This window comes from Dama dama, chromosome 9, assembly GCF_033118175.1.
Source record: "Dama dama isolate Ldn47 chromosome 9, ASM3311817v1, whole genome shotgun sequence".
In the NCBI taxonomy this organism is placed as follows: Eukaryota; Metazoa; Chordata; class Mammalia; order Artiodactyla; family Cervidae; genus Dama; species Dama dama.
This window is the reverse complement of record NC_083689.1, coordinates 23,556,393-23,569,476: the sequence shown is the minus strand read 5'-3', so window position 1 is coordinate 23,569,476 and position 13,084 is coordinate 23,556,393. Positions and strand designations below refer to the sequence as shown.

The 13,084-nt window shown below is 47.8% G+C and overlaps 1 protein-coding gene and 1 non-coding gene across 2 annotated transcripts in view; one reads left to right on the top strand and one right to left on the bottom strand.

The window, feature by feature from the left end:
- Positions 1-3,509: 3,509 nt before the first annotated feature.
- Positions 3,510-3,727, bottom strand: LOC133063016 (small Cajal body-specific RNA 13). The gene has a single exon (XR_009694327.1). It is a non-coding gene; the product is annotated as a small Cajal body-specific RNA 13 (non-coding RNA).
- A 2,232-nt stretch (positions 3,728-5,959) lies between these two features.
- ATCAY (ATCAY kinesin light chain interacting caytaxin) overlaps positions 5,960-13,084 on the top strand; it is a 39,940-nt gene continuing 32,815 nt past the window's right edge. The window contains exons 1-2 of the mRNA XM_061150676.1: positions 5,960-6,333; positions 8,641-8,758. Of these exons, the coding sequence (XP_061006659.1) occupies positions 8,682-8,758 (77 nt within the window). The 5' untranslated portion in view covers positions 5,960-6,333; positions 8,641-8,681. The remainder of the gene's footprint in view (positions 6,334-8,640; positions 8,759-13,084) is intronic.

The window sequence follows — 13,084 nt, the reverse complement described above, 5'->3', positions numbered from 1 at the left end:
TACATTTAAAAATTATTAGAATGGGGACTTCTCTGGTGGCCCAGTGGTTAAGATTTTGCCTTCCAATGCAAGGGGTGTGGGTTCAGTCCCTGGTCAGGGAACTAAGATCCCACATGGCCAAAGAACCAAAACATAAAACAGAAACAATACTGTAAACAAATTCAATAAAGACTTTTTAAAAGGTCCATGTCCAAAAAAACCCTTATGGACTTCCCTGGTGGTGCAATGGGTAGGAATCCTCCTGCAAATGCAAGGGATACAGGTTCAATCCCTGGTCTGGGAGGATCCTACATGCCACAGAGCAACTGGGCCCATGCACCACAACTACAGAAGCCTACTTGCTGCAACTGCTGAAGCCCACATGCCTGGAGCCCACACTGTAGCAAGAAAAGACACTTCAGTGTGAAGCCCATGCACCCCAACTAGAGAGTAGCCTGCACTCACCACAGCTAGAGAAAAGCAATGAAGACCGAGCACAGCTGAAAAATAAAAATTAATAAGAAACAAATAAAAATTTAAAAAAGAAGAAATGGTGGTGAATGTAGAGGGTTAAATTATTTTTGAAATCTTTAAACATTCAGTTCAGTTTAGTCACTCAGTCGTGTCCAACTCTTTGCAACGCGATGCACTGCAGCACACCCGGTCTCCCTGTCCATCACCAACTCCCGGAGATTGCTCAAACTCATGGCCATTGAGTCAGTGATACTATCCCACCATCTCATCCACTATCATCCCTTTCTCCTCCCACCTTCAATCTTTCCCAGCATCAGGGTCTTTTCAGATGAGTTGTTCTTCGAATTAGGGGGCCAAAGTATTGGAGTTTCTGCTTCAGTATCAGTCCTTCCAATGAATATTCAGGACTGATTTCCTTTAGGATAGACTGGTTTGATTTCCTTACAGTCCAAGGGACTCTCAAGAGTCTTCTCCAACACCACAGCTCAAAAGCATCAATTCTTCGGTGCTCAGATTTCTTTATGGCCCAACTCTCACATCCATACATGACTACTGGAAAAACTATAGCTTTGACTAGACGGACCTTTAATGGCAAAGTAATGTCTCTGCTTTCTAATATGCTGTCTAGCTTGGTCATAGCTTTTCTTCCAAGGAGTAAGCATCTTAATTTCAAGGCTGCAGTCACTATCTGCAGTGATTTTGGAGCTCCAAAAAATAAAGTCTGTCACTGTTTCCATTGTTTCCCTGTCTACTTGTCATGAAGTGATGGGACTGGATGCCATGATCTTAGTTTTCTGAATGTTGAGTTTTAACCCAGGCTTTTCACTCTCCTCTTTCACTTTCATCAAGAGGCTTTTTAGTTCTTCTTCACTTTCTGCCATAAGGGTGGTGTCATCTGCATATCTGAGGTTATTGATATTTCTCTCAGCAATCTTGATTCCAGCTTGTGCTTCATCCAGCCCAGCATTTCGCATGATGTACTCGCATATAAGTTAAATAAGCAGGGTGACAATATTCAGGCTTGATGTACTCCTTTCCTGACTTGGAACCAGTCTGTTGTTCCATGTCCAGTTCTAACTGTTGCTTCCTGACCTGCATACAGATTTCTCAGGAGGCAGATGAGGTGGTCTGGTATTCCCACCTCTTTAAGAATTTTCCACAGTTTGTGGTGATCCACAAAAAGGCTTTAAAATAGTCAATAAAGCAGAAATAGATGTTATTCTGGAACTCTCTTTTTCAATAATCCAGTGGATGTTAGCAATTTGATTTCTGGTTCCTCTGCGTTTACTAAAACCAGCTCGAACATCTGGAAGTTCATGGTTCATGCACTGTTGAAGCCTGGCATGGAGAATTTTGAGCATACTCTACTACCGTGTGAGATGAGTGCAGCTCTGTGGTAGTTTGAGCATTCTTTGGCATTTCCTTTCTTTGGGACTGGAATGAAAACTGACCTTTTCCAGTCCTGTGGCCACTGCTGAGTTTTCCAAATTTGCGGGCCTATTGAGTGCAGCACTTTCACAGCATCATCTTTTAGGATTTGAAATAGCTCAGCTGGAATTCCATCACCTCCACTAGCTTTAAACATTATTAGATGGTAGATTTTAGTTCCATGAGATTCTCCAGGCAAGACTACTGAAGTGAGTTGCCATTCCCTTCTCCAGGGGATCTTCCTGACCCAGGGATCAAACCCGAGTCTCCTGCATTGCAAGCAGATTCTTTGCCATCTGAACCACCAGGGACGCTCTCTCGCTATATTTTAACCACAATTAAAAATAAACCTGACAAGAGCCAAACTTGGCAAGCGGCTTGGCGGCGGCGGCGGCAGCACCACGGACAGCTCCCGGCACGCTCCCAGGAAGGAGGGGCCGCTGCTTTACAGAAGTCCTGTAGCAAATAAATGCTTTTCTTCTTCTTCTTCATCCATCCAAGTCCTACTCACTCCTCAGGGCCCAACTCACATAATCACCTCCCCTGCCCAACTCTGAGAAATCCCCCCATGCCCCACAAAGCCACTCTACTCCAAAGATGTCTTTTTGCTGTTGTTTAGTCACTAAGTCGTGTCTGACTCTTTTGTGACCCCATGGACCATAGCCTGCCAGGTTCCTCTATCCATGGAGTTTTGCAGGCAAGAATACTGGAGCGGGTTGCCATTTCCTTCTCCAGGGGATCTTCCCGACACGCGGATCGAACCTGCGTCTCCTGCATTTGGCAGGTGGATTCTTTACCACTGTGCCACTGGGGACTCTAAGTCAGCCCACAGTCCCCTGCCCATTTGCTTCTCCGAGTAGGAGTTCTCTGAAAGCAAAGTCTTATTCATGTTTTGGACCCCAGTGCCCAGCACTAGAGCTAATCTGGATTCCCGACTCAGTGTCTCTCCCCAGAGCTCCACTGCCTCCAGCTGGGAAGTGCAGAATCCAGACTTCGTTCCAGAGGCTCTGGGCTCTCCGCTGCTGTGGGGTGGTTGTCTTTATGCCTTTGGCTCAGAAGGCCACAGCCACCGAACCAGTAAGAGGGGTGGCCACGTGAATAGAGTGTTGTCTGAGACCACAAAGGGAGCCTGCATCTGTGGTGTCTACCTGCCTTTCCCAATATCTCCTTTGTGCTGGGTGTATCTGCCATGGTCCATTACAGTGTATAAAAGAAACTAAGTCTCTTTTCCCTTGAAATTTCTATTCCAATAAGTGGAGGGAATAAACAAAGAAACAAATAAATAATTTCAAACAATTGTGTTATGGGGAAAAAAAAAAAAAAAGGACTTCCCTGGCAGTCCAGTGGTTAATTAAGACTCTGTGCTTCCAATTCAGGGGCCATGGGTTCAATCCCTAGTGGGGTAACTAAGATCCCACATGCCATGTGACATAGTCACACACACACACAAAAAAAACCCACTGTTTAAAATCATGTGTATTTTGGGGACTTACCTTGTGGTCCAGTAGTTAAGAAACTGCCTTGCAATGAGTGGATATAAATTTGATCCCTGGCCAGGAAACTAAGATCCCACATTCCACACACTCAAAAATTTAAAAACCAAATGCATCAGTCTTTTTTTTTTTTTAATTTGTAGCAGTACTTAAGTGTCCAACAGAAACCACTTCATCTGTTAAACAATATCTGACTGCCAAAGTTTCTCTTCCTGTCGGTTGATAGACAATAAATGCATCAGTCTTAAACATAGAATTAGCATATCATTCAGCAATGCCACTCCCAGGTATACACTCAAGTTCACTGAAAACAGGGATTCAAATAAATCCATGTACACCCACAACAGACAAAATGTAGAAATACTTTTGTTTATCTACTGGTGGATGAATAAACAAAAAAAAAAAATGGCACATGCACACATACAATGAAATATATGATTCAGCCAAAAAGAGGAATGAAGCTCTGACACACACCACGATGCAGATGATCCTGGAAAAATGCTGCTCAGTGAGAGAAGCCGGATACAGAAGATGGCATAGTAGGTTATCCCATTGATGTGAAATATCCTGAGCAGGCAAATCCACGGAGACAGAAAGTGGATTCATGGTTGCCAGGGGCTGCGAAGGAGGACTTAAAGGACTGCTTAATGGGTGTGGGATTTAGGGTGATGAAAAGTTCTGGAACTAGATAGTGGTTATGGTGGCACAACACCATGAATGTACTTAATGTCACTGAACCATACACTTTCAAATGGCTAAAGTGGTAAATTTTATGTGATGCATACTTTGTACTTGCATGCATGTACTCAGTCATGTCCTAACTTTGTGACCTGATGGACTGCAGCCTGCCAGGCTCCTCTGTCTATGGAACTTTCCAGACAAGAATACTGGAGTGGGTTGCCATGCCCTTTTCCAGGGGGTCTTCCTGAGCCAAGGATCAAACCAGTGTTTTCTATATCTCCTGCATTTGCAGGTGGACCCTTTACTGCTGGGCCACCTGGGAAGCTGACGTGTATTTTACCACAGTGATAAAATATATATATATATATATATATATATATATATATATATATACACACACTGAAAAACAAATCAGACTAGGTAACAGGATGAAGGATGGTGGAGTAAGAGGTAAAGGTAAGGGATGATCAGGGAAGGCCTCTCTGAGCTGACCCCTGAATAATGCAAACATCTGGGAGAAGGGCATTCCTGGCAGAGGGAACAGTTTGTGCAAAGGCCCTGTGGTGGGAATGAGCATGATGTGTTCATAGAACAAGTGAAAAACCACCACAGTGATTAAGAGGCACAGGCCAGAAGAGCAGGTATCTAACCCTGCTTGGGGTTATGTATTAAGTTTCTTGTGGCTGCCATAACAAAGTACCATACTAGGAGGCTCAAAACATAGAAAAATTATTTGTTTGTTTTTTTTTTTATCGTGCTGCATGGCATGTGCAATCTTAGTTCCCTGACCAGGGATTGAATCCAAGCCCCCTGCAATGGAAGCATGGAGTCTTAACCAGACTGCCAGGGGAGTCCCAGAAATTTTTTTCTCTCCCAATTTTGGAGGCCAGAAGTCTGAATATAATAGCAAGGTTGGCCCCTTCTGGGGTCTGTGAGGAGAATCCACTGGGTGCTCCCCCCAGCTTCTAGAGACTGCCAGCCATCCTTCATGTCCCCTGGCTTGTAGATGCCTCACCCTGATCTCTGCCTCCATCTCACATGTTGTCCCCGCCTCCTTCTCTTCTCTCATGAAGTTACTTGTCGTGGGATTTAGGGCTCATCTTTAATCCAGGATGATCTCATCTGGAGATCTTTAACTTAATTCCACCTGCAAAGACCCTTTTTTCCCCAAATAAGGTTACATTCGCAAGTTCCAGGGGCTAAAACATGGAGGTATCTTTTACCGGGGGGCGGAAGGCACCACTCAACCTGCTACCAGTCTAAACATAAAATCAGAAACACGCACAGAATTCTCATGCTGTGGTATGTGCCAAGCACCCAGCCCGGATCACCTCATTAAATGCTGAAACGCCAGAGGCCTAACGTTTCCTCTTCGCAGATGAGGGAACCGAGGCCCAACAGGTACGATCACTTACCCAGTCGAGTCCCCCAGCTCTTGGCTGAGCCAGTGTTCAAACCGATTATGGTCTGATTTCAGAGAGTGCGCTCTTAACTCTATTCCACCGTCTTTCAGGGCGGGGCTACCACACGCACATCCGCAGGGGGCGCCTTTCCCTCGGTGGCCCCGAGCGCGTGTGTCTAAGAATCCTGCCTCCCCAGCACCCAGCCTGGTCTTGGGCACATGGGTCATAGGAAGTGGCCAGCTGAGGGACCCACGAAGTGGGTACAGGAGGTTATTATTCTTTCTCTCATATTCCAAGGAATGAGGCCACCGCTGCCATTTATTTATTTATTTGTTCCTTGTTTTTGTTTTTAAATCTGTGATGCGCCATCAGGAATCATTTCCGCTTCTGTCCCCAGTGAGGCTCTTAGCACTGCTCCCCTCTCAGCCAATGGAGAGCACCGTTTCTGCCAGGGGGCTGTGCTTTTTGGTCAGCCCTGCCCCCACCCACCCACCCTGCACACAAAAGCAGCATAATTGACTGTCTTAAAGGAAGCCGAGCCTCTGCCAGCTACGAGCTGGCGAGAAGGAAATACCTCGGGAGGCACAAGCTGAGACAACGATGACCCGAGACGCAGCCGCGGCCGAGCAAGGGGGAGTCGACCGCTAACTGCAAGCCTTCCCCGCCCGCCGCCCCACCATCCCTGGACAAAAAGCGCCCGTCTGCGCCCGCCGCGTTGCTCTGGGTGACCTTCCTTGGATGCAGAGTTCGCCCTGAGAGCATCTTCTTCGGATGCTCTGAAGGCCCGGGGGACCGCGCTCTGCAGGCGCCCGGGACTCGTCTTTGTTTGCGCTCACCCGGGAGAGGCCGCGGAGGTAGCCGGTACTCGCAAGGAGGTGAGTCCACTTTCTCCCCGCCCTGTTGAGGAAGATCGTCCCCCATGTTTCTGGGGCTGCAAACCCTGCTTCTGGCAGATGGGCGGGTGGGAGCAGAGAGCCGGGGTACTTGGCGATTCTTGGAATAGCAACACCCCCATTTTTTCCCCACGCGGAGAAAACCATCCGCCGCGCGCGCGCACACACACACACACACACATACACACCCACAAGGTTGACCTCGCGTGCCCACCGTTCACCTGGAAGGCAGAGGATTGCACCATTTCCAGGCTGTGTTGGGAGATTAGGCGGCTCAAACCCTCAGCCCCTCTCTGGGACGCTTCCTGCGAGACCAAAATGTACAAGTCTCAACTCTGTGTGTTTCCTATTTATAACGCCGTGAGCGGATTTGGAAAAAGGATTTGACAGAAGTGCACGTAAAGGCTTGCCTTATGGGGTGGGGAGGAAGGGAGATGGTTACAGACAAGAGATGCCTCCTCCTGTGTCTGAACTTGTATGCGAGGGGCTGATAATTCAGCACCACGGCAGAAAGGACCGCTTCTCAGCTTCCTCTCACTGCCTCCTTATTCGATGGTCCTTGAATGTGAAGTGGGGACCAGAGGGCGGGAGTGTCCAGGGCCCAGCGGGACCCACCCATATCCCGGCATTTAGAGGATCGTGGGGCAGACATGTGAGGCTCCAGGCTCGGCTGTGGGTGGGGAAGGGGGGTGGCCCTTTTCGGGGGGCTGAGACCACACTCATCTCCGGAGAAGGAAGACAGACGCAAAGACCACTCCCTTCATAAAGAAAATGAATTTCTACTGACGCGAACTTTCCCTTGCGGTAAGGTTCTGGGTGGCGGTTGCCCATAGCATCAGGAAGAGATCTCTCTTCTCCCCCCGCCCCCCTTCCTTACTGCGTCTTACTGTCCCTCCTCCATGAATGAGTGACGACATCCAGGGCAGTGACAAAATCGAGTGAGAAACTCTCACTGAACGGGGGAGGGTCACATTTCAGACACCCCCTCTCTCCTACCTGGGCCTCACTCTGCCCCCTCTGAGTCCTCCCTCTGAGCCCCAATCCCAAAGGCAGACCCACCATCCACAGGAGTTTCCGTCCAGCGAGGGGCTTTGGAAGACACACCCAAATGGAGAGCCACCCACCAGCTTTAGAGGGGCCGCTGCGGCGTGGGGGAGGGGGGAGGGCTGGAGGCGGGACCTTAGGTGCTGGCAAGTGAAGATGACAACTTAATCTCAGCTCTACGGACGTTTGGGGCCAGATCATTTTTGATTAAGGGGGGACCATCCTGGACACTGTAAGGCATTGAGCAGCATCACTGTTCTCCACCCACTTGATGTCAGTAGCGCCCCACCCCCACCCCATGTGACAACTAAAAACACGGCTCCAAAGATTACCAAGTGACTGGTGAGGGGGGAGGTAGCATCACCCCCAACCGAGAACCACTGGCTTAAAAGCACAGAACCTGAGCTATTCGTTAAGTCATAAGATCTTGGGTGTAATTCCAAAAGGGATGTTAGAGGTTATTTCTGGATCAAGTCTTTCATTGATAGACAGGGAAACTGAGGCAGGGGACATCTGTTCAGGCCCCAAGTTCAGTCTCACTCAGCAGTTCTGACCACATTCCCAGACAGCCCAGCACTTAAGCCGCCATCTAGAGCGCTAACCCCACCCCGTGCCCCCAACTGGTTCCTCACAACCGTTAAAGACAAAACTGGCATTTTGTGGTTGGTGAGAAATTACGATCCTGATTTCCAACCTCAGGCACTTTCTCACTGTATTTTTCAGTCCTAGGGTCAGGTTGTCAGGACTTGCTTCTTCTTGGGGGCATGGGAGTAGCAGATAGAGGGACAGGGGAGGTGGGCCAGAGCAGATAGAGGTGGTTTAGGGTTAACCAGGTCCTGTCTGAAGGTCAATCCTGGCAAGGAAACTTAATTATATCAGTCATTAGCACTTTAGTATAAATGACTTTAATTGCATTTGTGGCTTCCTAGTTGAAGTGCAAGGTAAGGGAGGGCAGGTGAACCATAGGAAGGGTGGATTTCAGAGCTTCATTGGGAGGTAGCTTATAACTGGAGGCTCAGCCCCTCTTTTGGGTTCAAATTCCCGACCCACCCACATGGATTTTCAGCTTTCTATGTCTCTGTTTTCTCACCTGTGACGTGGAGGAGCCTCATGGGTTCAGGCAGTGATTCAGTAAGATGACAGACACAAGTGCTCTTTGCAGATGGATCTCTGAAGTTCTGTGCATGGGTGGGATGCGATTAGGATGATTGTCTAGTAAACGCTCCATCCATGGCTCTCCTTCAGGATTCACCCTTACTTCAAGTCGGCACCTCTTCCCAGCTCTCATGGGGACCACCGAAGCCACACTCCGGATGGAGAATGTGGACGTGAAGGAAGAATGGCAGGACGAAGCTCTGCCCAGGTACGGCTCCCCGATCTGCATGTCAGCCGTGGAGGGAGTGGCCCGGCCCGACACTTCTCCCAAGTGTGGTGCAGACACCCCAGTTGACCCGGCCAAGTTCATAATTGGTATTTGCTGACTGAAGATGGATTTCCCACCTCTCCTTGCCCACCTCTGCCAAAGTACTAAAATAGCTCCCATTCCCACACTCTTGTAAGAATTCTAAACATTCTTCTATGAAGAAAACCATCTTATGGACTATTGGGCTTCCCTGGTGGCTAAGATGGTAAAGAATCTGCCTGCAGTGCAGGAGACCCAGGTTTGATTCCTGGATCAGGAAGATCCCCTGGAGTAGGAAATGGCTACCCACTCCAGTATTCTTGTCTGGAGAATTCCATGGACTGAGGAGCCTGGTGGGCTACAGTCCATGGGGTCGCAAAGAGGTGGACATGATTGAGCAACTGACACTTGCATGGGCTGTTACAATCTTCTTACCTGGGTTCCCAAGAATCCAGGTAATAGTGTGTTTTTATCTGCAGCAGCCAGATGGACTGTCTCATATCCCTGCTTAAAATCCCTGGGTCAAATGTTCATTCCTTGGGAAATCTGGCTTTCAACCTCCACTTGCTCCTGCCACTCTCCACCCTTCGTGTCCTCCAGCCCCTGCTGCTCCCTTCCTGTTCCTTCTGTGCTGGGCTGGCTCTGATGTTCTGACTTTGCACTGGCTGTTCCCTCTGCCCGGAATGCTCTTCCCCAGATACCTGCCTCCCCCACCTCCTTCAGATCTCCACCCACTGGCCGCCTTCTTAGAGAGGACCTCCTAGCCCTTTCATTACCCACCTCCCCCAGTTCTTAAATTGTTTCCTTCCTAAATAACAGCCCTCCCAACATATCCATGTCCTGATCCCTCCCTGGAGAATGTTTGTTAATGTGGCAAAAGGCACTTTGCAAATATGGTTGAGTTAAGGATCTCAAAATGGGGAGATGACTATCCTGGATTATTGAGGGGGAGGTCTTGAATGTAATCACAGGATTCTGTATAAGACAGTGGTCCCCGACCTGTTTGGCACCAGGGACCAGTTTCATGGAAGACAGTTTTTCCACAGACCTGGGGTGGGGGCAAGGGGATGGGTTCGGGATGATTCAGGTGCATTACATATATTGTGCACTTTATTTCTATTATTATTGCATCAGCTCCACCTCAGATCATTAGGCATTAGCTCCCAGAGTTTGAGGACCCCTGGTATAAGAGGATGGCAGGAGACGTCCCTGGCTGTCCAATGGTTAAGACCCCAAGCTTCCAGCTAAGGGAGTGCAGGTTCAATCCCTGGTTGGGGAAGTAAGACCCTACATGTCTCAGGGCACAGTCAAAAAAAAAAAAAGGAAGGTTTGTCTACAGGTGTAGGAGCTGTGATGATGACAGTAACAACTTGGAGTCATGGGAGGAAGAGACCACCTGGCCAGGGATGCTAGCACTGCACTGGTTTCTCCAGGAAAAACCAGCCCCTTGAAACTGATTTCAGACTTACTTCTGGTGTCTAAATTCATAAGAGAATACATCTGTGCTGTTTGAAGCCACTAAATTTGGAACAGTTTGTTACGGCAGCCACAGGAGACTCATACAATCTAATATGCTGACTATTCCATACACTTGTTTACAATCTGTTCTCCACGATGGGTCCCAGGAGAGCAGGGGCCTTTGGTGCGATCACAGGCATACAGTTGGCGCTCAGTAGATATGGATGGCGCTCAGTGAATGGATGACAGTCATTAGTAGGAATGAAAAATCATAAGAAGGGAGCCGTGTATGGCTGAGGTACTTGTCTCTGAGGTACTTCTCCTCCAGCAAGGCGTTCAGTAAAAGGAAATATCACCAGCACAGGCGCCCCCTGATTCAACTGCTCATCTCCTTCCCACTTTTTTTTTCTTGGCCATGCTTGCAGGGTCTTAGTTCCCCAACCATGGATTGAACCCATGTCCCTTTGACTGCAGTGTGGATTCTTAACCACTGAACCACCAGGGAAGTCCCTCCCTCCCACTTTTTAAAAAATATTTATTTATTTGGCTGCATGGAGTCTTAGCTTCGGCACACAGACTCTCTAGTTGTGGCACGTGGACTTCGTTGCCCCAAGGCACTGGGATCTTAGTTCCCCGATCAAGGATCGAACCCATGTCCCCAGCATTGCAGGACAGATTCTTAACTGTTGGATTGCCAGAGAAGTCCCTCCCTCCCACTTTAATGCAAGTCCCTCCCTCCCACTTTTATCCCAGGGAGATGATGCCCAAGAGTTAGTTGCATAACCATCTGGGAAGGAAGGTCAACGAGACGGGGCACATTCACCCTGGAAAAGAGAACTTGGGTAGGAGTTCCAGCTCCAGAAAGTCTCAGTGGGTAAGGATGCTGAGGGCAGAACTAGGCTGAGGGACAGGCATGAAAGGTTTGAGTCTAATCTAGGCTCTTTGGACTCAAATGGCCCCGTATGTGCATAGTTTATACTCCCATCCTTTTAAAAGTAGAACAGGCTGATGGGGGAGGTCTCGAGTTTCCTGTCGACCTATCCCAGGAGAAGTTGTGATGTTAAGGGCATCACCCCCTTATTTGAGAATCTTGGTCTTCTTGGCAGTCTAGTCCTTTTCACCCAAATCCTTGTGGTTCTTCTTCTTCTTCTTTTTTAATATTTATTTTATTTATTTTTTTAGCTGCCCTGGGTCTTAGTTTTGGCATGCAGGATCTTTAGTTGCGGCATTCAAACTCTTAGTTGCATCATATGGGAGCTAGTTCCCTGACCAGGGATTGAACCTAGGCCCCCTGCATTGGGAGCTCAGAGTCTTAGCCACTGGACCACCAGGGAAGTTCCCCTTGTGGTTCTTAAAGCAATAGATGCCCCACATCAGAATAAACAAGAATCTCTTGTCTGCCCAGTACCATTGTCTTCAGGAAGACTTAGTTTGAGAAGGACATGGCAACTTCATTGTAGTCAAGCTCCTATTCATTCACCATTAGAATGTTCTTTGTTCTACATTCCCCCGTGAAACTCTGTCTCTTCAACTCAATACAAGGAGCACTGTTGCCTGGATGCGTAGAAAGGGCTTTCATGGGACATCCTGGTGGTCCAGTGGTTAAGACTGCACTTCCAATGAAGGGAATGCAGGTTTGATCCCTGGTCAGGGAACTAAGATCCCACATGCTGTGCAGTTTGGCCAAAAAATAAAATAAAAAAATTTTTTAAAGGAAAGGGATCTCATGATACCTGGCAGTTAGGGTGAATTAAAGATCATTTTTCTAACTTTTTATTTTGTATTGGGGTATAGCTGATTAACAATGTTATGACAGTTTCAGGTGAACGGTGGAGGGACTTAGCCATACATATTCATGTATCTGTTTTCCCCCCAACTCCCCTCCCATCCAGGCTGCTACATAACATTGAGCAGAGTTGCCTGTGCTATACAGTGAGTCCTTGTTGGTTTTCCATTTTAAATATATCAGTGTGTACAAAAGTTTTGGCAGGGACTCCTCCCATGGCTAGAAATGCCCCAGAGTGGGCAAGAGCCAGCCACCTTGAGGAGCTGTCCCTCATCTGTGGAAGGTCTGTTTTGTCCCACGGAAAAGGTGGAATTAGATGGGGTGATCTCAGTGGGTTCCTTCCAGCACCAAATGCTCTGGGAGTTTAGAAACATCTCCAACCAGTCTCAGCATCGCTCACCCTCTGGCCTCATGAACTCTGACCTCCACTGAGACCAAAGCATTCCCAGGTCCAGACTTCAAAAACCTTATGATTCAACCCCGCCTCCCCAGGAGGCAAAATCCAAACCTTCCTGGACATTAAAAAAAAAAAAAAAATTCTCTGATGACAGCACAAAACTCACCTTGCTCACTCTAGTTTTATTTCAAGCAACACAGCGGAAACCAGGGGGCACAAGCTGTGGAACCAGACGCCAGTGGGTTCAGATTCCAATTCTCTGATGGGCTTGTGTGGCCACCTGGGACAGCTCTTTGAGCATCTTTGTTCCTCAGTTTTCCTACCTGTAGAATAGGGACAGTCATTCCTGGTTCACAAAGTGGTTTGAGAATTTGATGCTGCCTGCAGCATCATTTTTCTTTTCCTTCTTTTTTATGTATTTATCTTTTGACTGCACCTCAGAGGTAGACCGGATCTTAGTTCCCCAACCACGCACCCCCTGCAGTGGAAGCTCAGAGTCCTAACCACTAGACCATGAGGGAAGTCTCAACATTATTCTTTTTTTTTTTTTTTTTAAGTTGTCTTTGGTATGGACCATTTTAAAGTCTTTATTGAATTTGTTACAATATTACTTCTGTTTTATGTTTTGGTTTTTTGATTATAAGGC